Here is a 23,903-nt window from a genome sequence, read left to right on the forward strand (position 1 = left end):
AAGCCGGAAGCCCGGGATGTTCTGATGACGGTAATGATGTTGCTTGATGAGGTACAGAAGATGAAAGGAGTTGTCTGCGCAGCAGAATGGGATTCCTTTCTCATTTAGAGGCCGTTGAAGTTCCAGGAGGACTTAACAAGTCAGGAAGAATGAGCCTGATGTCTGATGCCTTTAAACGGTCTACGGCCAAGAGACCACCTCACTGCAACAAACAGAAAGGAGCGGGACAGACCACTGTCAGTCTCATACCTTATTTGGAAATGGGATCATTGCACTCCAGAAGTCAATTACCTATATTATCCTCCCATTTTTTTCCCTTTAAAATCTGTGATATATTTCACCTTTAGGAAGTGCTTTTCTTTCGTTTCATTCATACAACTGCTTTCTGTGTACTTCTAAACCTGATCCTTAGTTGCATCTTTTCAGGCCTGCTATTGCCTCACAGATTTAAAAAAAAAATAAAAATGGGAGACTGCAGAAAATATAGGAAATGGCACCCCCTTCACTTCCGGAGTACAATATTGTCATTTCCAAATAAGGTATGAGACTGACAGTGGTCCGTCCCACCCCTTCCTGTTTGCTGCAGTGAGGTCCTTGTCAGTGATGATAACAGAGCGCAGGCGTTTGATCCTCTTTCTCCACTGAAAGAGGAGAATGTTCAGCAGCAGATGGGGTATTGAAGATCATCTTCTGAATAAGAAGGGTAGAGCTGACTAGCCACGTTGCATTGAATTTGTAGATTTGTCATCATAGCAAGAGCGGCAGGCCTAACGGTTGTTGAAACATAACAGATTTTGATGAGTGGTGAGCAGAGTATAAATGAGCCGAATGGACAAATAGAGGTGTGGTTTGGGCGAGGCATTGCTCTCGATCCTAAGTTAACACATTAACTTATATTCCCTGTATTAATTTAATTCCAATTTCTATGTTTATTCTTCTGGAAGTGTTGTAGTGATATTTTTGCTCAAAGATCATAGGTCATCATTTTTAAGTTCTGACCTTTGTGTTTGGATAAAAGAAAGACCCTTGTTGTTTAGTGTGTTTTTTGGGGTGGATGCTACTAAACCTAAAATAAATACTGCTTCTGCTTTGCTGAGATTGCTAAGCTGTGTTGAAAATAAAGTTGCAAGGACGGGGTACATACACTAAAAAAGAGAGTTATGTGATCTTCATAAAATGAAAAAACGATTCAACATTAGTGGAATATAGTGCCTATTCTCTGAGCTTGGGTCCTCGACCAGAGGCCTTGTATCTTGGCTATGCCTAGAACTGCACATTTCTGGACTGAGATTTGTGACATTGTTCCTGGGATCTCTTTTAAGCCACTGCTCCTGTTTGGGGGTGACTGCCCCGAGGAAGACCACAGGCACAACTCTGGTCTTTTTTTTCCTTTTATTTCCTTTATTTAACCAGGTAAACCCCGTTGAGATCTGGATCTCATTTTCAAGAGGGACCTGGACAGAAGTCTTCTTCTTCCAGGTCTTTTCCAGTTCCTCTCTGAGGCCCTGGTATTTCTCCAGTTTCTTGTGTTACTTTTTTCTGATGTTCCAATCACTTGGTGGTGCTACATCTACCTTAACGGCTTTCCTCTGTTGTTTATCCCCCCCCCACCGCAATGTCCGATTGATTCGCCATTACCATTTTGTTTGTCTGGATCTGGAAGTCCCAAAGGTTCTTAGCTCTGGCGTTCTCCACCATCTTTGGGGGTGTTTCCCATTTTGATCTCTGGGCCTCCAGCTCATATTCTGCACAGATGTTTCTGTACACTGTTCCCACCACTTGGTTATGTCATTCCATGTACACTTTCCCTGCCTACTGTTATGTGCTGGACTGTCTTACGGGCCTCTTTGCACAACCTACATATTGGGTCTGGTGTGGTAGAGCTGAGCCTCTATTGCTCTGGTGTATATATATATATATATATATAATAATTCCCTTCTCACCCACCGCGGGTGGTTCTTATCCTCTGAGCTCGGGTCCTCTACAGAGGCCTGGGAGCTTGAGGGTTCTGCGCAGTATCTTGGCTGTGCCAAGGACTGCACACTTCTGGACTGAGATGTCTGATGTTGTTCCTGGGATCTGTTGTAGCCACTGCTCCAGTTTGGGGGTTACTGCCCCGAGGGCCCCGATGACCACAGGCACCACTGTGGTCTTCACCTTCCAGGCCCTCTCCAGTTCCTCCCTGAGGCCCTGGTATTTCTCTAGTTTCTCGTGCTCCTTTTTCCTGATGTTGCAATCACTTGGTATTGCTACATCTACCACAACGGCTTTCCTCTGATGTTTATCCACTACGACAATGTCTGGTTGGTTCGCCATTACCATTTTGTCTGTCTGGATCTGGAAGTCCCACAGGATCTTAGCTCTGGCGTTCTCCACCACCTTTGGGGGTGTTTCCCACTTTGATCTCGGGGTTTCCAGTCCATATTCTGCACAGATGTTTCTGTACACTATGCCTGCCACTTGGTTATGTCGCTCCATGTACGCTTTCCCTGCCAGTATCTTGCACCCTGCTGTGATGTGCTGGACTGTCTCAGGGGCCTCCTTGCACAACCTACACCTTGGGTCTTGTCTGGTGTGGTAGATCTGGGCCTCTATTGCTCTGGTGTTTAGGGCCTGTTCCTGGGCTGCCAGGATGAGGGCCTCTGTGCTGTCCTTGAGTCCAGCTTTTTCCAGCCATTGGTAGGATTTACTGATATCAGCCACTTGGGTTATTTGCTGGTGGTACATCCCATGTAGGGGCTTGTCCTCCCATGATGGTATCTCTGGCACCTCAACCTCCGTTCCCTGTTGTCTGAGACATTCACTGAGCACATTGTCTGTTGAGGCTTTGTCCCTGATGTATTTATGGATCTTAGTTGTTTCGTCCTGGACAGTGGTTCTCACACTCACTAGTCCTCTGCCTCCTTCCTTGCGGCTCGTGTACAGTCTCAGGGTGCTGGATTTGGGATGGAACCCTCCATGCATTGTTAGTAGCTTTCTGGTCTTAATATCTGTGGCTTTTATCTCCTCCTTTGGCCAGCTAATTATTCCAGCAGGGTATCTGATTACTGGCAAGGCATAGCTGTTTATCGCACAGATTTTGTTCTTGCCATTGAGCTGGCTTCTCAGGACTTGCCTTATTCGTTGGAGGTATTTAGCTGTGGCTCCTTTCCTTGTGACCTCATCGAGGTTGCCATTTGCTTGTGGTATACCTAGGTACTTGTAACTGTCCTCTATGTCTGCTATTGTTCCTTCTGGGAGTGAGACCCCTTCTGTGTGGATGACCTTCCCCCTCTTTGTGACCAGCCGACCACATTTCTCTAGTCCGAATGACATCCCAATGTCAGTGCTGTAGATCCTGGTGGTGTGGATCAGTGAGTCGATGTCTCGCTCACACTTGGCGTACAGCTTGATGTCATCCATGTAGAGTAGGTGACTGATATTGGCCCCATTTTTGAGTCTGTATCCGTAGCCAGTCTTGTTGATAACTTGGCTGAGGGGGTTCAGGCCTATGCAGAACAGTAGCGGGGACAGAGCATCTCCTTGGTATATGCCACATTTGATGGACACTTGTGCAAGTGGTTTGCAGTTGGCTTCAAGGGTGGTTTTCCACAGCCTCATCGAGTTTGCAATGAAGGCTCTCAGAGTCCTGTTGATGTTATACATCTCTAAGCATTCAATGATCCAAGTATGCGGCATTGAGTCATAGGCTTTCTTGTAATCAATCCAAGCCATGCACAGGTTGGTGTGTCGGGTTTTGCAGTCTCGGGCAACTGTGCGGTCTACGAGGAGTTGGTGTTTGGCTCCTCTGGTATTTACACCGATACCCTTCTGTGCCGTGCTCATGTGTTTATCCATGTGTTTGCTTATCTTGGCCGCTATGATGCCTGACATGAGCTTCCAGGTTGTGGAGAGGCAGGTTATTGGTCGGTAGTTGGGTGGGACTGGACCCTTTGATGGATCCTTCTGGATTAGGATTGTCCGCCCTTCAGTTAACCATTCAGGGTGAGTCCCACTTTGTAGCAGCTGGTTCATTTGGGCTGCCATTCGCTCATGGAGAGCAGTGAGTTTCTTTAGCCAGTAGGCATGGATCATGTCAGGCCCTGGTGCTGTCCAGTTTTTCATACCTGAGACTCTTTCTTGGACATCTGTCACAGTGATGGTTACCGGGGCTTGCTCAGGGAGGTTGCTGTGGTCCTCTCGTAGAGAGATCAGCCACTGTGCATTGCTGTTGTGGGACGCCTCCCTTTCCCATATGCCTTTCCAGTATTGTTCCGTCTCCAGCCTTGGTGGGTCTGCTCTGTTGTTATTGTTACCCTGCCATTGAGAGTACACCTTAGCTGGTTGAGTGGAGAAGAGCCGGTTAATCCTTCTGGATTCATTCTCCCTTGTGTATCTTCATTCTCCCTTGTGTTATATATATATATATATATATATATGTATATATATATATATATATATATATATATATATATATATATATATATATATATATATATATATATATATATATATATAATATATATATATATCAGGGACAAAGCCTCAACAGACAATGTGCTCAGTGAATGTCTCAGACAACAATATATTCCAAATTATTATTCAAATTGGATTTATTGGATTTAAGTGTCATAAAGATTACATTTTTTGTTGCACTATTAAATGTATAGATGCTGTTGTGTGTCAGGGCTCTTTGAATCACTATAATTAATTTCAAAGAGCTGGGTTGATGAGTTTCTCTGGTGAGCTCAATTAAAGAAAATCTACTTAAGAAGGATGTTCTACATTATTAGGCGGGCCACAGGTTTCAAGCAATATGGGAAAGAGAAAGGATTTCTCTGCTGACAAAAATCATCAGATAGTGTAGTGCCGTATGACAAGATATGAAAACATTAGATATTTAATCAAAACTGAAGCGTTATCATATTGTGAAGAGATTTGTGGCTGACTCAGAACAAAGATGGGTTTGTACAGATAAAGGCATAATGAAGAAGGTTTCTGTTAGACAAATTCATCGGATTAAGACAGCAGCTGTTAAAATGCCCTTACAAAGCAGTAAACGGTTATTTGAAGCTGCTGGTGCCTCTGGTGGGTCCTCCAGAGGCTTGCGGTGTATGAATCTACTATATGCACATGGATATGGTAGGTTTGGTGGTGTATAGCCACCACGTCCCAACACAGCTGTGACGGCAGCAAGGAGGTGGTGGAGTCATTTAATGTACAGAAATCATGGGGGGAGAGAGAGCTGGCCGGCCCCTTCAGAGGTAAAAATTACCTCAGCAAAGTACATAGACTTTCTGATTCATCATGGTAGCAAAATCATCTTCATGCATGACAATTCACCATCTCATGCTGCAAGGAATATCATGTGATCACCATGAGTTTCATGGTGAGGAACAAGGAGGAGGGAATTAAGCCATTTCATTCCAGTGACCACACCATAAAACTCATGGTGTGGTCCTCCTCTGACCTCAACCCTATTAAGAACCTTTAAGAAACAGCAGCTCTGGGAAGGTTTTCTGACATCCTGCAAAGAAATTCAAGCAGAAACTTTCCACAAACTCACAAGTTCAATGGATGCAAGAATTTTGCAGATGATATCAAAGAAGGGATCCTATGTTAACACACACACACACCCCCACACACACACCCACACACACACACACACCCCACACACACACCCACACACACACACACACACACCACACACACACACACACACACACACACACCACACACACACACACACACACACACACACACACACACACACACTCCTCTCATTATTGATACACACACACAAGTCCTCTCATTATTGATGCAGGGACAATAACATACCTCAACTACAGAGGGAACCAGGATTTGGATTTTATTTGGGAGGAACATAGTGCAGTTTTCACTCCCAAATAACCAAAACTATACAATGCCCACATGAATCCATTTATTTTTTGAAGCTGTACATTAATCAACAAAAGTGCAATGAGTGAGGACATCTTTCATTTTGCCCACAGACAACTTTAGCTTTCAGAGTCTGACAGTTGTGTGAATAAAAGGATTGTATAAATGTTTAAATGGCTTACACTACCTTTTAAACATTGTTTAAAGGGTCTAATTCTGTTTTGGAATTGGCGCAACATAAAATAAATAAGTTTTGTTTTTAGATGTGGCTTACACCATGACTTGGTGAAAATTGGTGAAGTTGAATCAGCGGCATTTTAACAGCTGCTCTCTTAATCCGATGAATTTGTCTAACAGAAACCTTCTTCATTATGCCTTTATCTGTACAAACCCATCTATGATGTTTGATTTCCCTCATACGCCACTAAGGGAGAGTTGATCACACTCTACAGATTCTGATATTTCTCTTAACCTGAACTGTCTGTCACTAACTGTTCTCAGGTTTAGAAGCTCTCTTCCCACAGTCACTGATTTTCTCATGAAGCTGACACCAACTGGGCCATGGCACATTCTCACAGTAATAAACTGGGAATAAGATCAGTGAAGGCCAGTTAAAAATAGAGCTGTGTAATGGGATGACAGGGATGCTTGATTTCAGAGCCATCATTTATAAAGACAAACATTTTATTACTGACATCCTGGCATTTTTTGAAAAATCTATTTTATAGAAAATACTACCAGCTTTGAATGGGGGCCTCTGTTCTGAAACACAGATGAAGGCAACAATGTCCCTTCTGACACCAAGTGTGGGCTGTCATTTGGGAATGCATGAATTCCATTCCAGACCCATTTCTTATTGTCTGTTTAGCCAACCCCCATAAACCGAGGAGCAGTCCTCTGGATCCTCATGGATCCAACAGCACTGAAGTCACTATTATCCCCCAGCTGAAGAACAAGCTGAAACGCCCCAGTAACTTCTTTCTGTCACTAATTTTTGTCTTTGCATCTTAACCATTATTTCATTTGCAAACATAACAGCACTTGCTCAGGAGTATACAAACATTATGAGGTTTAAATGATAATAATACTTAAACATTTCCGATCCGCTACTGTAATATGTCAAGTAACACAGGGGTATATCTAACACACAGAGCTGTGTCATCAGAACAGAGATCCAGGGAAAGACAAGTCCACTGCAACCTCACTGCAGTTCATTTGAGCAACCTAAAAGCACACAATGTGCAACATGCATGTGTGGTTTCAGCACCAGCAGAGAGTGAAGTTAGAAACAAAGCGGAACAAAACACTTAATCAGGATCTTGACTTTAAACTTACTTCAGTGTCCGAGTGAGGCGGAATCCCAACAAGGCAAAAAGTTACCCCATTCATTGGATTCTCAGCATCTGCTGCCTGTTTGATGATGATGATAATATAATAATATATTATGGCGCTAGTCTGCAGTAAGCATCTTTCAGGTGGCGGATGCCCTGAGCGTGCGGATCCTGTGCTCTGCCCTCCCTCTTCTACAACATGCTCCACAAAGACAGCCTTACGTCACTGCCATAAACTCCACCTTCAAAATAAAAGTGCACAATACCTACAAAAAAAATCATTCATCTATTCATCAACTGTCTTATCCCTGCAGGATCCCGCAGAGGACTGAAAGTATGGAGTGAAAATAATCTCAAAATACCTCTGCATGTTTAATTCTGGATTTGTAATCCATGTAAGCATCTTTGTGTGTAACCTTGGATGTTTATATTAATGAAACATAATTTGTAAACCATAAAATAGAAAGACTGTGCGTAACTCCGGGTACTTGTAAATACGTGGTCAAAGGCACACACAAATATTAAAAAATTAAGAATACTACACTAAAAAATTAAAACCACACATGCAATTACAATTTCTACAAACATTAAAATTTCACACACAGATTTTAAAATGTCAATGTCACAAATTTGATAATTACAAATTCAAATCTTCTCCTATGACCACAAATATTAAATAAGTGTGCATGAGTCACTTGAAACACAGACAAAACTGCATTTATGCACAGATCCGGTTACAAGTGTACAAGGATTTCTGAGATTCGGTTCATGCTTCCAACAGCCTCAGATTTGTGCACAAGTGGTGCATTAAAATGCTGAATGTATTTCTCTTTTGTTGTAATTACACAAAATGTCTTTTTTTGGGGGGGTTATTTGTATTGTTACTTGTATAGTGGAACCCCCTCCTTTTTATTTCTTCTTCTGTGGTATTGTCTTTAAAATGTTTGTGCCCCTTATACCCCCCCCTTTTGTCATGTTGTCCTGTGGGAGAGGTGTGTACTGTTTATTTTTCATCTAAATACATCCAGTTTATCTATAGATTTATTAAGTACATTTTTGTTATGTACTTTTGTTTGTGTAAGACTTGGAGCAGGCAGTATAACATTCTGTTTGTTGTTCTTGTCAGAATAATTCGAGAAACCATTCTTTTTAAAGACTAACTGTGTCACATCCTGATCACTCAATCACTGACCAGCACAATACAAAAAGGATCCGGTTACACTGGGTCATCTCATTTTTGTCTAGAGTCTAGTGTTTCCTCTGAACTTAGTCACTGTCCTTGTGTTGAAGTGGCAAGGATATTAAAGGTATACCTCAGCACTACTTTGTAATACTCCAAAATTATTTATAGATCTAATGTTTATTTTTGAGCTGTACAGATGTGATTACAGAGTTTAAAAAATGATCACTAGATAGCGAAATGATTTATTGGCTGGAAAAAAAGGCTGTCATACAAGAAAACAACATGGAGTGACCCGGTGGTCTGCCTTCAGATGATGAAGCTGAAGTTGGTTTCCGATTCCAGCTACCGGTTCGGGAAATGGCTAAAGGATGATTCAACCAAATTTTTCACCAACTTCTGCATCTTTTATCTCTAGTTAAAAAACTACAACACCAGACTTTTCAAACCTGGACTGGATTCTTCTGCTCTAATAGCTGAATATTTAAAACCTTGTTAGGGATTTGTGAAACCATGTTCTGATTTGTGAAACTTCGATACATTGCCATTTTTGCCCTTTATCTGATCTTGGTCACATTAGAACTGCTCCAGTTCCAAAACTACAAGACCCAGACACTTCAAATCTGAATTGAATTCTTCTGCTCTAATAGCAGAATATTTAAAACAATGTTTGGGATTTGGGAAACCTTGTTATGATTTATGGAACTTCAATAACGGTTGATTTTGCCACTTTTTTGCCTCTGGATCACAATAGAACTGTTCTAATTCCAAATACAACACCTAGACTCTTCAAACCTAGGCTAGATTATTCTGCTCTACTATAATCCATTTTGGATTTGTGAAAATTTGATTGGGACCTGCCATATGCAATGCAAGGCACCTATTGCTCTACAATAATGACATTCTATTGAATGGATAGAACAAAACATTGTTCTATCCATTGAATGTTCTATCTATTGAATGTCATTATTGGGGTTTGCCAAAGCAGTAAAGGCCTTACATAAGTTTTGCCTTGTGAAACTTATTGAAAATTTCAAAACAAAAGCCTTGACAATTTTTACATCAGGTAAATTCTTTTCTGGCCATTATATGTCTGGGTTAAGCAAAACACTGTTACACATCAGATTAGTGTGGCTATTTAAAATGAAGCTTACTGAAAATTTCAAATAAAAGCCTTAGTCTTCCTCTCAGGTTAATGCATCGCCATAGGCCATAGGCGGTGCAATAATATTAGCCTTTGTTATTTTTTTCTCACAGGTTAGTGCACTGCTTTGCAAAGCAACAGTGCATTAACATTAGCACTGCCCCCAACTAGTGCACTGCCTTGCGCATCAAGTAATCAAGTAATTTTTTATAATTTTATATTACATTTTACATTCTTGGTGGTTAGATACTCTGTCCTCATATTTTCTGCCAGTGGGAGCTGATGTCTATGTGAACTATGCTACATTAGCCATTAACTCTATGAAGTCCTTGTCTTTTTAGAGTCACACTTCAGCACAGTGTAAGAGCCTATATTCAATCTTAACCTTAACCCATGTTAATCTAGTTTCATGATGCCGGCAAGGAAATCGATAAGTATCTTTAGGAAATTTACCCATTCCGTCCTGCTGCATGTTGTGGTTCATTTGTTTTTTATTTATTGTTAGATAGCGACAGGCAAAGAAAGCCATCTGTGATAGCAGTGCATGTGGTTGAAATAGTTTTGGCCCGCACCGAATGGCAAGATAATTCACCTCTTAATGCTGGCCCTGCATGCTGGGAAACACAAAGCTTGAGTTTTTGTGTTTATGTTTTCATTTTTACCATTATCTATTATAACTCTATCCTGCCAGTATCTCTATCAACATATATCTCACTCTGTCTATAAATTTACTTTGTGTTTGGGTAAATGGCGCATTTACATCAGTGCGAAAATAACTATTTAACTACATTTAATTTACCAATTAATCATCAATCAGACATTTCCAAATGTACACTACTTTTGATGTTAGTCACATTCAGCTATATTACTCAATGTAATGTATCACTGAAAACATATTTTCTTGCTTCAGCAGTATTGAAAGTAGACCTGGATCTGCCAGGAATATCAACTGCAACTGCTTATTCACCAGGAGAAACTGAAAGGTACTTTCCTCATTAACGTTGACTTCTGAACATAAATAAGGATTTAGACTTAATATTATGGGGAGAAATCATGGGGGGAGAGCTGGTCGGGCCCTTCAGAGTCCCTGAAGGTGTGAAAATGACCTCAGCAAAGTATATAGTCTTTCTGACTAATCACTTTCTTTCATGATTCAAAAAGAAGAGCCGTACCTTCCGCAGCAAAATCATCTTCTTGCATGACAATTCACCATCTCATGCTGCAAGGAATACCATTGTGTTATTGGCAGCTATGGGCATAAAAAGGGAGAAACTCATGGTGTGGTCACTGTCCTCCTCTCACCTCAATCCTATTAAGAACCTTTGGAGTTTCCTCAAGCTCAAGATCTGAAGATGGGATGCAGTTAATATCAAAATAGCAGCTCTGTTCCAGTTGAGGGATTTAATTATGACTCAATCACTGTGGAGATCTTCTGACAGAGACAAAGATTAGTGGCTTTGTCTAGATGTGGTCTACATCATGACTCCCACTCCCTGTTAAAAACAAGAGTGTTGACATGGTCTTAGTCAATGTTTAGTCAATGTTTTAAGGTATATATGCTATACCTTACGGTATAGCATATATATATATCCTATATATATATGCTATGCATATATATATAGGATATATATATATATGCTATACCTTGTGGTATAGCATATATACCTTATATAGGCATATATAAGGTATATAAAGATCTTTGTAGATATTAAAGGTCAAGAGAGTGACCTTTAATATCTATTTACGAGTTTGTTGCTATGAGTCATTACAAAGGCCTTGTCCTGAAAAGGTCTTTGAAGGCTTTTGAAGGCGTTTTCAGCCAATCCTTGCCACCAGAGGGAGCTATGTGTAACCAGCATTAGTAAACTTTCATGCAATCCACACCCTCCTTATCTACCTCTCAGCTTATTTAGTCTGTGGCCTGACTCCCAAACCTCTTTTCTCTCTCATAAAACCTTCTTGTCTACCAGGCACCTACAGCATTGGAAGCTTTGTTGTAAAGCTAGCTTTGAAGTTAATGGCAACACAATTAAAATTAAAGCATGCAGAAATACACAGTATGTCATTGAGACTAAAGGCATTAAAAGGTAACTTTATATGTTGTTGAACCATATTTTTATCTGTTTCTGATTGTGAGAATTTCCCAACAACCAGCCAGAGAGTATTGAATAAAGTTCAAAAGAAATATTAATTTATTACAAAAAATCCACAAATAATTTCAAAATGATAAATCGGGCCCAAAACTGAGGTCAACATAACAAACTACAACTCAGGTAGTAACTCAAGGAACTCAAACAAAAAACTGACCTAACTAACAAGACATGAAGAGAACTTAAATAGTGGGTGATCAAACCACTACTAAACACAAAAGGGATAATTAAACACACACACACATAAAAAACAAATACAAAGAAACATTACTAAATTTTTAAATTAAATAAATATTAGAACTGAACTAACTTTCAAAAGAAAACATTAAAGAAATAATGAAACTAAACTAAAAACCAAATTTCCCCCCCCCTGGGGAGCAGATGGAATGGCCCACTGGGAAGTTGACCGCCAGTGGGCATCAGCTGGAAATCATCTTAATTCCATCTGTAGCTCCAGGGGAAACTGGTAAACTAAAACAAAAGAAGTTTAGTGTATTTAACAAAAATTACAAAGAACTGACAAATAAAGTTAACTAAATGGGTCAAATTAATGAAGACAAATTTAAAAATAAAAATCTAAACTATTCAAATAAATATATAAAGTAATATTAAAGAAAAACAGAAAACAATTACTTTTATTCTGTGACAGCAGGAACAGCTGTCACACTGATTAATATTGCAAGCAGCATAACAACAACAACAAAAAATTAGAAAGAACCTTCCCACTGTGCATCCTGCAGCAACTCCACCAACCCTGGGTGGAGAAGCCACAGAACCCAGTATTCCAGTGCCAGAACCATGCAAATGGCAAAACCAAGCCATTTGCAAACCCTACGCCAGTGGCGTAGGGTTTTGCCATCGCACTTTGATACTCAACTAATGTTTGGACTTGTAGGACCATTTCTGCCATTTTTTTCAATGTTAAGCATATTTTACTTTGCTGCTTGAACAAACAGCAAAGGCCTCGTTAACTACCAGGATTCTCAGCAGCTGGCAAGTAGCAAAATGGCTCCAAGTTTAACAAAAGATATTGAGGAACTTACGCTCTCATTGAATGTCATGTCAGAAGAACTGGGCATGGTGGTGAAGCAACAAACAAGCCTGATGCGTTTGATTGGAGAAATTCAACAACTGATCCAGGAAAAGGATGAGAAGATAGAAGAGTTGGAAAAAAGAGTGGAAACCTGGAACAGTTTACAAGAAAGGAGGATGTGGTGATATCTGGATTCAAAACAACACACCGCACATATCCAAGGATAACAGCAGAAGACAATAAAGGGGAAGATGCACCACCAGATGAACTACTTTCTCTTGAGCAGCAGGTTATCAAATTTTCATCAGCAAAGGGATCTTGCTGGACAGTAAAACCTATCGCTGCTTGTTACACAATGCCTCAAAAATCAAATATAGATTTGGAAAGAAGAAAAAAAAAAAGACCAAATTTCGATTCATGAGTACAAAACACAAAGCAGAATTGCTAAAAGTTGTTAAAAAACTAAAGGGAACAGATGTGTTTGTGAATGAACAACTCACAAAAAAGAATGCAGAAATTGCTTACCAAGCCATGATACTGAAGAAGGAGAAAAAAATACAGGCAACATGAACAAGGAATTGTAAAAACTTAATGGTTCTCCTGAGCAAGCTAAGGTTCTAACCATTAGAAATGTTGTTGAGTTGGAGAAATATAGGTGAACAGAACAACATTGAGTTGGTACTGCTGGGGTGACAGTTTTCTATGTTTGTTTTTTCTATTTCTATCTTTTTCATTTTTAATGGAAGTGAAGAAGATATAATTTAGTTATAAGTCAAAGTATGGAATTTAAGTGTTTTGATCCTACAGATCATAAATTGTATGATATAGAAACTGATATAGACCCAGAGACCAATTTAAGCCATACAGTATTGTGAATATTATTCTGAAGATAGTATTAATGTGGGATCAGGGGGCTTTTCAATAATTTATTTTAATAGCAGGAGTATGTATAGTAATTTCTCTCAGATAAAAATCTACCTTGGAAAATTTGATGAGAAATTCAGTGTGGAAGCAATCTCAGAAACCTGGATTGCTGAGGGAAACAATCCAATGGATGGTCTGGATGGATATCAAATGTTTAGTCAAAATAGGTTAAACAAAAAGGGAGGTGGTGTTGGACTGTTTGCTAGGTCTGTACTGAGATGTACAGTTATTGCTAAAATGACATTTTCAGTTGATAACTTGATGGAATGTTTGTCTGTTAAAATTTAGGGAAATACACCTGGGCATATGTTAATTATGTGACAGAATGGACTTGAGAAATAATCACACCCCTCACCTTTTTACTTTATTTAAGGACTGTAGACTGTACTCTTAAGCTGCACTTCTACTGTACTCAACTGAGATGCATTAAACTGCCAGCTACAGCAGTTTGCCACCAGTTGGAACAGTGAGCACGGTGAGCACTCCTGACTCAGCAACAGCAATTTAGTGCAGTAACGGCTAGTCAACGGAGGCGCTCACTGTTGCTCTTGTTAACAGTGTTCATCGAATAAAAGAACCTGCAAAAGTGACACTGACTAATCATTAAGTGTGCAACATTTAGTTGTCTTTATCAAACTCCTGGGTCATCTTTAGATGAGTTCATTAAGAAAATATCAGCGATGTATGAAAAGCAAAATGAAAAGTTTACTTTTATTTGTGGAGATTTTAACATTGATTTGTTGACATATAATGAGCATGCTAAAACGACAGAATTCATAAATACAATGTTTGGCTTAGGTTTCTATCCATTAATTCTAAGACCTACATGAATAACCCAAAGACAGTGCGTCACTGATTGATAATATTTTTATAAATAAGTTCAATGTGAAAACAAAAAGTGGACTGCTGGTCACTGATATATCCGATCATTTGCCAATGTTGGATACTAGTAACCAGTTTAATTTAAATATGACAAAGCAAATGACTAATTTAGTTAGAGTAAAATCCCCTGAGGAAGAAATGAGAGTAGAATTGTCAAATTACAATTGGCAAAAAGTTTATGTTGATGATGTTAATGAGTTGTATGATATGTTTTGGAAATATTTGTAACAATTTACAATCATTATTGTCCCCTTAGAGAATATAAACAAACACCCAAAAATAGATTGACTCTTTGTCATCAAGACAAAGAGTTTGGAGAGCTGTATAAGGATTTTATTAAGTGTCCAACTCAGGAAAAAGAAGAAAAATATAAAACATAAAAATAAATTAACATTGCTACTGAGAAAACCAATTAACCTGACGGTCATGTTTTTGGACTGTGGGAGGAAGCCAGAGAACCCAGAGAGAACCCACAGGGAGAACATGCAAACTGCATGCAGAAAGACCCCAGGCTGGGAATTGAACCCAGGACCTTCTTGCTACAAGGCAACAGTGCTACCAACTGCGCCACTGTGCAGCCCTTAAATGTTGTCTTCTGATACATAATTGCATTTTTCCTGATTCGACTTGTAGCACACTTACTGGAGTTGATTTGACAAAACAAATTCTCAATGCTCTAGCTTAAATAACATCAAATTTTTAAAAATGTAGTTTTAGCCACTGAACCATACACCACACTCCCATAATCTACTCTTGACCAAATTAGTGACACATACATATTTTTAAGTGATTGCAGTGTTCAACCCTGTTAAACACCTCATGTTTTCTTAAACATGTTTTCTCACAATCTTAAACCTCATGTTTTCTTAATCCCTTCTCCTTCATCAAATCTTACTATAATATTCATAGTTGGATTTTTTTGACTCATCTACTCTTTCCCCAATGCCTTCACTATCAGCGTCTTCTGTACTTTCCTTGCTTCTTTTTTTTCTCTTTCTTTCAGGGGTTCGCTGCTTCTTACCATCCTTCCCCACCTTTTCCCACTCTGTTTCTTCATTTTGACCACCGATCCCTTCCTCGTCACTACAGTCCACACTATTCCAGTTCCTTCGTTCTGAATTAAGTTGCGGTTATCATCAAAAGTTCAGTTGCAAACTTTTCTGTCTTCACGCAACTGCAATGGCTTCCAGAAATATCGTCACTCCAGTCCGATGGTCTGCAATGGAGGCCATCTTGCTCGTCCGGAGACAAGGGAGTTCTGGCTGCAGTATGGTGTGGAAAGCCACACCCCTGTCCTCACTTTCAAAATAAAAACTAATTTTTCTCAGAGGGCAGATGTCTGGGATTGTTTGTTTCTCACAGGAGCATTACTTAAACTGACTTGCGGTTGGCAGAAAATACTACAGCATGAAACAAACAAGATCGTCTGTCTGCAGTCTGTATAATGTCTATGTGTGATATGGCCCCTGTGAAAGCCACTTCCGGGTCAGACTGCTTGTCAAAAATAAAATCATGAAAATCAAAATTTAGTGCCTGCTGTCTGTTTTTTCCATTTTTGTTTTGTGCACTAAATGGGAAATCTGATAACAAGGCAAGCCTAGCCATTATCTGATTTCCGATTTTGGTTCATTAACAAAAAAACAAACTGCCTGAAAATGCACAGACCCAAAATTAATATTCCACTTGGAAACTAATTAGGTTTGTTTTCAAGCAGCTGAAGCTGAGTGGGAAGATTAATGGTCTTTCAAATGGAGAACTGGGCTGTTTTTCAGCTCCTCTTGACCACATGGCATTGTCTGCTTGGACCAGGACTTTACTTCAAACTGCCTAGCGAAGTGCATATCAGTAATGTCAGTAAAAACATTGCCACAATAAAGATTTTTGAATTTGATTTAGATTTTTCCAGAGAGCATTTTATACACAAAAATATTAAATCCACATTTCTGACTATGGATTCCTACCATCTTCACTAATTGTGACTTGAAAATGGAGTTGTAAAAACTCCATTTCCAAATTATGTTTACTTCCTAATTAAAAAGTTTTAGCAGAGTCCTGTGTGTAAATCTGTATAGTTTCCAATCACAATCTGAGGTCATTTAAAATGACTGAGTGAATTAATGAATGAATAAATGAATATACTTTCCCAGAGGGAAATTTACATTCCAGTTCAAGTCAGCCAAACAACAAATACACAAGTAAACCTAACATGAGCAGCCAGGTACCTCATGGGTGAGGGTCAGACCTGTCCACCCATGAGGCTGGATCGTTGGGGTTGGGGATTAATGAGGGCCGCCCTTTTGTTAGATGAAAATGACGATGAAAATGACATTAGGTTAAATCAGGAGGAAATATTTTTCACCTATGTCCAAGTATACACAATGTAGGGTTGCAGAAAAAAAACATATATATGATTGTCAAGCATCATATAGGCGACATAAGGACGCAAGACCAGTGAATGCGGTGAGTGGTAAATAGCTATGCAGAGTGTATGTATGCATGTGTTTATTCACAAAGTTTGAGTTTCCAGCGCTCAAAACAGAGCAACAATAAATATGTTGCCAAGAAATACTGCCAAATATGCTCCTCACACAAATACACAACAGTCTTACTGTTGCCAGATAGACAGTCAGATACAGATTGAAAGATGAAGAATTTGTTTATAATAGTTGCAAAACACAGATTGTATCCAACAGCAGGCATTGCTGGATACAGAGTATGTTGTAAGCTAGCTATAGCACAAATTGAGCAAAAATTTTATTCAAATTTCTGAATGCACAGCTGGGTGCTGTATGTTCTGTTTATTTAAAGAAAGCATACAGTAAAAAATAAAAAATCACAAAAATACATTTCAGAATTCTAGCTGAATTAAAGCAGGAAATGTTTGATCTGACTTGGTATCAGTCATTGAGAAAAAAATTACCTTTCTATACCATGTAAAAAGACGCACATATCTTAATATAACCATATGCAGAAATGTCTGAATAACTGTACATAACTGAATTACTGAGAATGCTCTCACAAATAAAATAATTTACAATAAGTAGCTGTTCACCTCTTCCTGCCTTTCCCCTTTTCCTTCCCTCTGCTTCTTCCTCTCCTGTATCTGGTGATTGCTGATAATACTCCAGAGCTAACTTCTTGATTATCACACTTCCCAGGCTTATTTGTTTCAGTTTAATGTTTTTATTTTTTGGCCTTCAAGGTGTGGGTTCTGTTATATTGTCATTTCACTAACCAAATAACAATGTACAATAATGAATAGAAATGTAAACATTTCTACCACAAGGCTCGGTGGCCAGAAATTTACCTTAACAAGGGACAACATTTGATATGTACTGGGATGTAAAAAAGTGTTTGCCCCTTACTGATTTCCTAATTTATTTATTTTTTGTATGTTCTTCATACATCAGTGTTTCAGAATGTCAAATGAATGTAAATATTAGTCAAAAACAACACAAGAAATTAAAAATGTAGTTTTTAAATCCATTTTTGAGGAAAGCAAAAAAAAAAAAAAATCCAAACCTACATGATCCTGTGTGAAAAGTGATTGGTCTGTTTGGGTCAATAACTAATAATAATGTTTTATTAGTGGACAGTGGTGCAGTTGGTAGCACTGTTCCCTTGCAGCAAGAACGTCCTGGGTTCGATTCCAGGCCAAGGTTCTTTCTGCACAGTTTGCAGGTTCTCCCTGTCCATGCGTGGGTCCTCTCTGGGTACTCCGGCTTCCTCCCACAGTCCAAAAACATGACTGTCAGGTTAATTGGTCTCTCTAAATTCTGCTAAGGTAGTTTGTCTGTGTTGCCCTGTGACAGACTGGCGGCTTGTCCAGGGTGACCCAGCACCTCCCGACCCCACTAGGGACAAGGGTGAACAGATAATGGATGGATGAATGAATGTTTTATTAACTAATAATAATTAAAGTCACACAGCAGCGTCATGCGGCCCTCGCAGCCAAGCGCCGCTCTGGCCTTATTGGCCACCGCGAGGGCTCCGGCACCGCCGGCCGCCCGCCGCCGGCCACCCGCCGCCGGCCACCACAGAAGGTCTTGCACAGTTTCCGCGCCCGTTCACCAATTGGTACGCATCAATGCATTCAGCAGTGCTCCCCAATGATGCACAAAAATTGATGCACAAAAATTCTGGTGCAGATCAGTGGATGCAGCGAGGAGATATAGCTGATGGATTGACCTAGGGGGCGCAATGGAGTCAAATTATATTTAAATGCTGTTGGGCTCTTTAACAGCATTTAAAGGTCAGTTTGGCACTAGTTGGATGATCCATGTGTGATTTAGAGAAAATGGTATTTATCTGGCAAGGGACTGATATTTGCAATTTTGCATGCCCACACAGCTTCAGCCAGTAGCCAGCAATGACAAAGTTTGTCATATCATTTTATGCCATTTTGCACAGTATTAAAAATAATACAGTAAATAATAAATAATAGAGTAAAAGTAAGACATACAGCAGAAAAAACAGGTGACTTCCTGTTGGACGTGGATGGGGCTGAAGTGATGTCATCAACTGACCATGTAAATGTGATCAGGACTGGTCTGTAGAGAGACAGGAAGTCTGATGCAGCTGTGATCTTGCATGTGGAAGTTATTGTTGATGTTGACTATTCAAGGTGAATAGTCAAAGTTTGCCGCTTAGTCACGCCCACATGCTTTGATGTAGGAGAAATCCTTTGATAACGTTTCACCTTTGATCCCTCAAGTGTGTGTTGAGTGGTTTTGAAGTCTGTATCTGAAAAACTGTGGGACGAGTTTGATCCGACATGACATCTATGAAAAAGAGAAAATCAGGTTTTTTTTCATCCAAAATGGCCGATTTCCCGTTGGGTTTAGACCATGGCTCCAAGAGACTTTTTTGTATGTCCTGACAAGATACACATGTGCACCAAATTTTGTAATTGTATGTTAAAGCATGGCTTGGGACTGATCATTTAAAATGTTGTTGGGAGCACTATAGAGAAATTAGGCCACACCCACCAAATGTTATGATGGATTCCTGTCTCATCCTAGTGAGTTTGGAGCAGCTCGGCCCGAAACTGTGGCATTCAGAGCCAAACATATGGCAATGGCGTTACAAGTCACTTTGCCATACCGCCACACCCACCTACTTCATTGAATCTGGTCAGGGTTGGAATCCACAACACCTCAACATGTCTTCTGTCACTAGCCATAATTTGATGCTGATTTGGTCAAAAGGGGTCAGATAGCAACCGTTCATAGTAAAACATGACACTTCCAGTTCTCAGGGGGCGTGGCCTAAGTGATGTCATCATTCGACCATAGAGTATTGTAGCACACTGATGATGATCAATCACTGAAAATTTGGTGACTGTGAGTTTTTGTGTAGGAGTTATAACTGTTTATTTTTTATGGCGAGTAGGTGAACTTTGACCCCTGGTAACACCTCTTCAGCATGTTCAAAAACTCATCATTTTACATGAGACATGGCTTATGAACATGTCCCATTGGCTTCAAACTTACCAAGTTTGAAGCCAATGAATCAAAATCCCTAGGAGGAGTTCGATCAAATGCGAAGGCTGCAAAAATTATTATTATCCAACCGGGCATATTTATGCCCGGTTGGATAATAATCATGTGCAGTCGTCCGTTTCTGATTCTGTCTCAAACGCTTTGTTGACTACAAGTGTGGCCCAGTTCCATGGGCCTCCTAACTCACCTGATGTTGAGGTAGAATTTGTTTTCTCCAGCGACCAAGATTTTCTCATTATCCCAAGTACAAATAAATTGACACTTCCTTTTGATTTTTATCTTTAATGTGAAATTTTTGCTTCCAGGTTTTTGCTTTGCTTAATGTCACAAGAGGTCAAAACACTTGCTGAAACACTGATGTTTATGTTCCCAACCATTTTTTGATGGCGAAGGTAAACTGATGTTTTGTGTTTCTCAACCTGTTTTGTAGCTTTACTACATTATTATTACAATTTACACTCATTTTATATTTAATTCATTTTATCATTTTATCAGTTGCTTCATTTTACCATTCAAGACATTTTATCATTTATGGATTTCATTCACTTGATTTATTTTTTGCTCCCTGAAAAAAAAAAAAAAAAAGGGTGAAATTGTGAAGAGGTTTTATTCGTATTAAATAGTCTTCCTTTATGTGTCATATAAATGTAATGTTCTTTGTATCACAGTCAAGGTGTTTTTCTGTGCAGCTGGAAAAGGTGTACAAAGTAATGAACCAAGATGTGTCTACTGAAGTAAGTTTTCCAGGGTTGCTGAACTTCCCCAGACAGTTATTTGGGAACTCGCTGTTTTTCCCGTGACCTTCCCTGCATGGAGATAGAGTGTTTAGTTTTCACCTCCCATAGACATTACAGTGAATGAGCATACAAGGTTTCGTATGTTTTCCTTTGTTTCTTTTGTTTGGTCTTAGAAGATTGAGTCTCCGCCTCGGTAGTAAAGAGAGATGAATAAAGTAACAATGCAACTCTGAGTTCCTCAGAGCGGATCCTAATTTGTGCCTAATGCAGTGGATTTCTTTCTCTCCGTCTGCAGATGTATTAAAGATTGTTTTTGCTCCCGACTTTTGTCTGGACCTCAGTCTCTGAATTATGTACTTCACAGAAGCCAATACGGGCCTTATATGGTCAGATACCTGAAAATTCATTGATATAAAGTTGTTTTTCTGAGATGTGGTGTTATTTTTATGCCAGACGCAACGGGACACACACTTTTCAAAGAAAGTTTTGTCTCGTCAGTCCAGAGAATGCCTTCCTAGAAGTCCTGGGGATCATCAAGATGTGTTCTGGGAAAACTGACATTAGCCTTGTTGGTTTTTATCACTTACGGATTTTCAGGTGAAATAGGTGAAATCTTATTTTTTAAGAATTTTGAATGAATTATCCATGCCTTTCTTAGATTTCAATTGGATTATTGTAATTGATTATATAAAGGCGTGGATGAAGCCTCTTCAAGTGATCCAGAATGCAAAACCTCGGCTTCTTACAGGCACCAGAAAGACTGACCATATAAGGCCCGTATTGGCTTCCTTACACTGGCTCGCTGTTTCTTATCAAATAGATTTTAAGATTTTTTTAACAACTTATAAAGTTTTTAATGTACTAGCTTCTCCTTAGCTTTGGGATCTTTTGAAATTTCTTTCTGTTTTAAGAACTTTAAGATCAAATAATCAGCTGCTACTGAAAGTCCCTCAGGCTCGACTTAAGGTGGTCGGCCTTTTCTGCTGCTGCTCCTTATCTATGAAATAATCTACCTTTCCAGATTAGATCTGGCCATACACTGGATCATTTTAAATCACTTCTCATTTTTATTCTTTGGCATTTTCAATTAAGGCCTGATATTGTAGCTCTTCTGTTTTGAATTTTTTATTTTATTTTTATTACTTTCATCACTCTTATTATTACTTATATTATTTTAACAATATATCTGGATTTTTTTCCTTTCTTTTAATATATTTCTTTTTTCTTTTCATCAATTTATTTTATAGTTGTTTTTGTACAGCACTTTGGTGCAGTTTTAAATTGGTTTTTAAAGTGTTATATAAATAAAGTTGACATTAACATTGACATCACTGTGCATTTTTAAACATTGCCGTCAAGTTAAAAGTTATTATTGAGAATAGTAAAAAGGTTTCTAAGAAAACCCAGAGAATTTTATTCAGTCACTGGCTTTGCAACAATCCCTGCTTCTGAACAAGCATTTGGAGGTAGATTTTGTGTTTGTTATGATGTAAAGCACTCTGAAATGCCTTGCTGCTGAAATGTGCTATAGAAATAAAATTTGATTGATTGATTGATTGATTGATTGATTGATTGATTGATTGATTGAAGCCACATTTGCAGCATTTAATTAAATCTCCCGTTTGTAACTCATCTGTGCACAGTGCAGCTGATTTAACTCATCATGCAGGACCGGTCCAAAGCTGTGTGAGGCCTTGAGCAGAATTTGACTTAGGGGCCCCTCTTGTTGCTAAAAACATCAGTACCTCTAACAGCTTCTGCGGTAAATTTAGTGAAATCTGTGAGATGGGGAGTAGTTTAATTGGCCGACCTAAAAGGCAATAAGTTAAAATTGCAAGTCACTCATTTATATTTGCATCACATTAAACCCAAAACTGTAAATGAGCACAGAAACAGAAAAGATCATCATTGGGTTTGTTATTATTGCTATTGTCAAATAGCAATGTTATACTACGCTGTTTGTTTCTGTGTTTAACCTTGGGTTCTCATCTATTGGGAACTTGCCTGATTCAAGTTTGTGAAACCTTAATTGGGCAACATTGTAACATTGTAATTCAATATTGTAATTCATTACTATTCATTACTATGTTGCAGATTTTTATGATGTCATAATTGAAAGATATTATACACTGCTCAAAAAAATAAAGGGAACACTCAAATAACACATCCTAGATCTGAATGAATTAAATAAATATGAAAATAATTTCCACCTGTTGTCTATTCCATTTGCACAACAACAGGTGATATTGATTGTCAATCAGTGAACAGTTTGATTTCACAGAAGTTTGATTTACTTGGGGTTATATTTTGTTATTTGAGTGCTCCCTTTATTTTATTTTATTTTTATTTTATTTTTTCTGCTTGAATGTTCATTAATGTATATTATATACATTAATGAACATTCCAGCAGAGCAGGACTGTGGGTTGTAAACTTTGTTACATTCATTATATCGGATTCGGTTGAGACAGGAAGAGGAATGAAACTCAGTTCAGCAATGATAATCATTTCTCTTCAGGTTTGGTTCAGGTGAGAGTAAGGTTTTTCTTACCTGGGCCATGGTGTTCAGCAAAAAATCCTCTCACTGTTAGTCCTCTTCATCATCAGTGGTGAGCCTGGGATGTTGGAGGTTACTTTACACATCTCACTGCCGTAATGCTTACGGCACTAAAGTGTAACCCTCACGCTGCAGCACATATCCTCCTCTGTAAAGCCTGTCCTCCTGCTCCAGCTTTTCCTTTTCCTCTGTTTGATCACCTACTTCCTTTCCACAGTATCTGTAGTGTAGCAATCTGTTTTGTTCACAACTGACACGAGGAGAATATGATGGTGTTCCCTTTATTCCTGCTTGGTTTTAATCTCTCTCTGCTCACTCCCTACCCTCCTCCTCCTGCTCACTCAGCTCTCTCTCCACTGTTTCGCCTCCTCCTCCCCCAGTAAAACCTCCTGCTGTTTTGCTCTCCCTCACAGCATTAGGAACTCAGAGAGAAGGGAGGGGGAAGGATCAGAGGGATGTGTGTGTTTGTGTGTACCATGTGACCTTATGGTGTTTTGGATTCAGCCAGCAGCTGTCACTCTGTTCTTACAGGTTTACACACTGATGTGAATGTGGGTTTCTGGAAAAAACACTGACAGATAAATAGTTC

The 23,903-nt window shown here is 39.2% G+C and overlaps 1 protein-coding gene across 2 annotated transcripts in view; it reads right to left on the reverse strand.

The window, feature by feature from the left end:
- The window catches only part of LOC129355366 (rho GTPase-activating protein 21-like), a 114,890-nt gene extending 91,196 nt beyond the window's left edge, over window positions 1-23,694 (reverse strand). The window contains exon 1 of one of the 2 annotated variants that reach the window (XM_055024895.1): window positions 23,309-23,694. In XM_055024895.1, the coding sequence (XP_054880870.1) occupies window positions 23,309-23,317 (9 nt within the window). In that variant the 5' untranslated portion in view covers window positions 23,318-23,694. Of the gene's footprint in view, window positions 1-7,212; window positions 7,292-23,308 lie in introns of those variants that run through there. The other variant, XM_055024894.1, reaches the window with a different exon arrangement.
- Between the last annotated feature and the right edge of the window lie 209 nt (window positions 23,695-23,903).

This window comes from Poeciliopsis prolifica, unplaced genomic scaffold, assembly GCF_027474105.1.
Source record: "Poeciliopsis prolifica strain line A6 unplaced genomic scaffold, Auburn_PproV2 SCAFFOLD132, whole genome shotgun sequence".
Taxonomy (NCBI): Eukaryota; Metazoa; Chordata; class Actinopteri; order Cyprinodontiformes; family Poeciliidae; genus Poeciliopsis; species Poeciliopsis prolifica.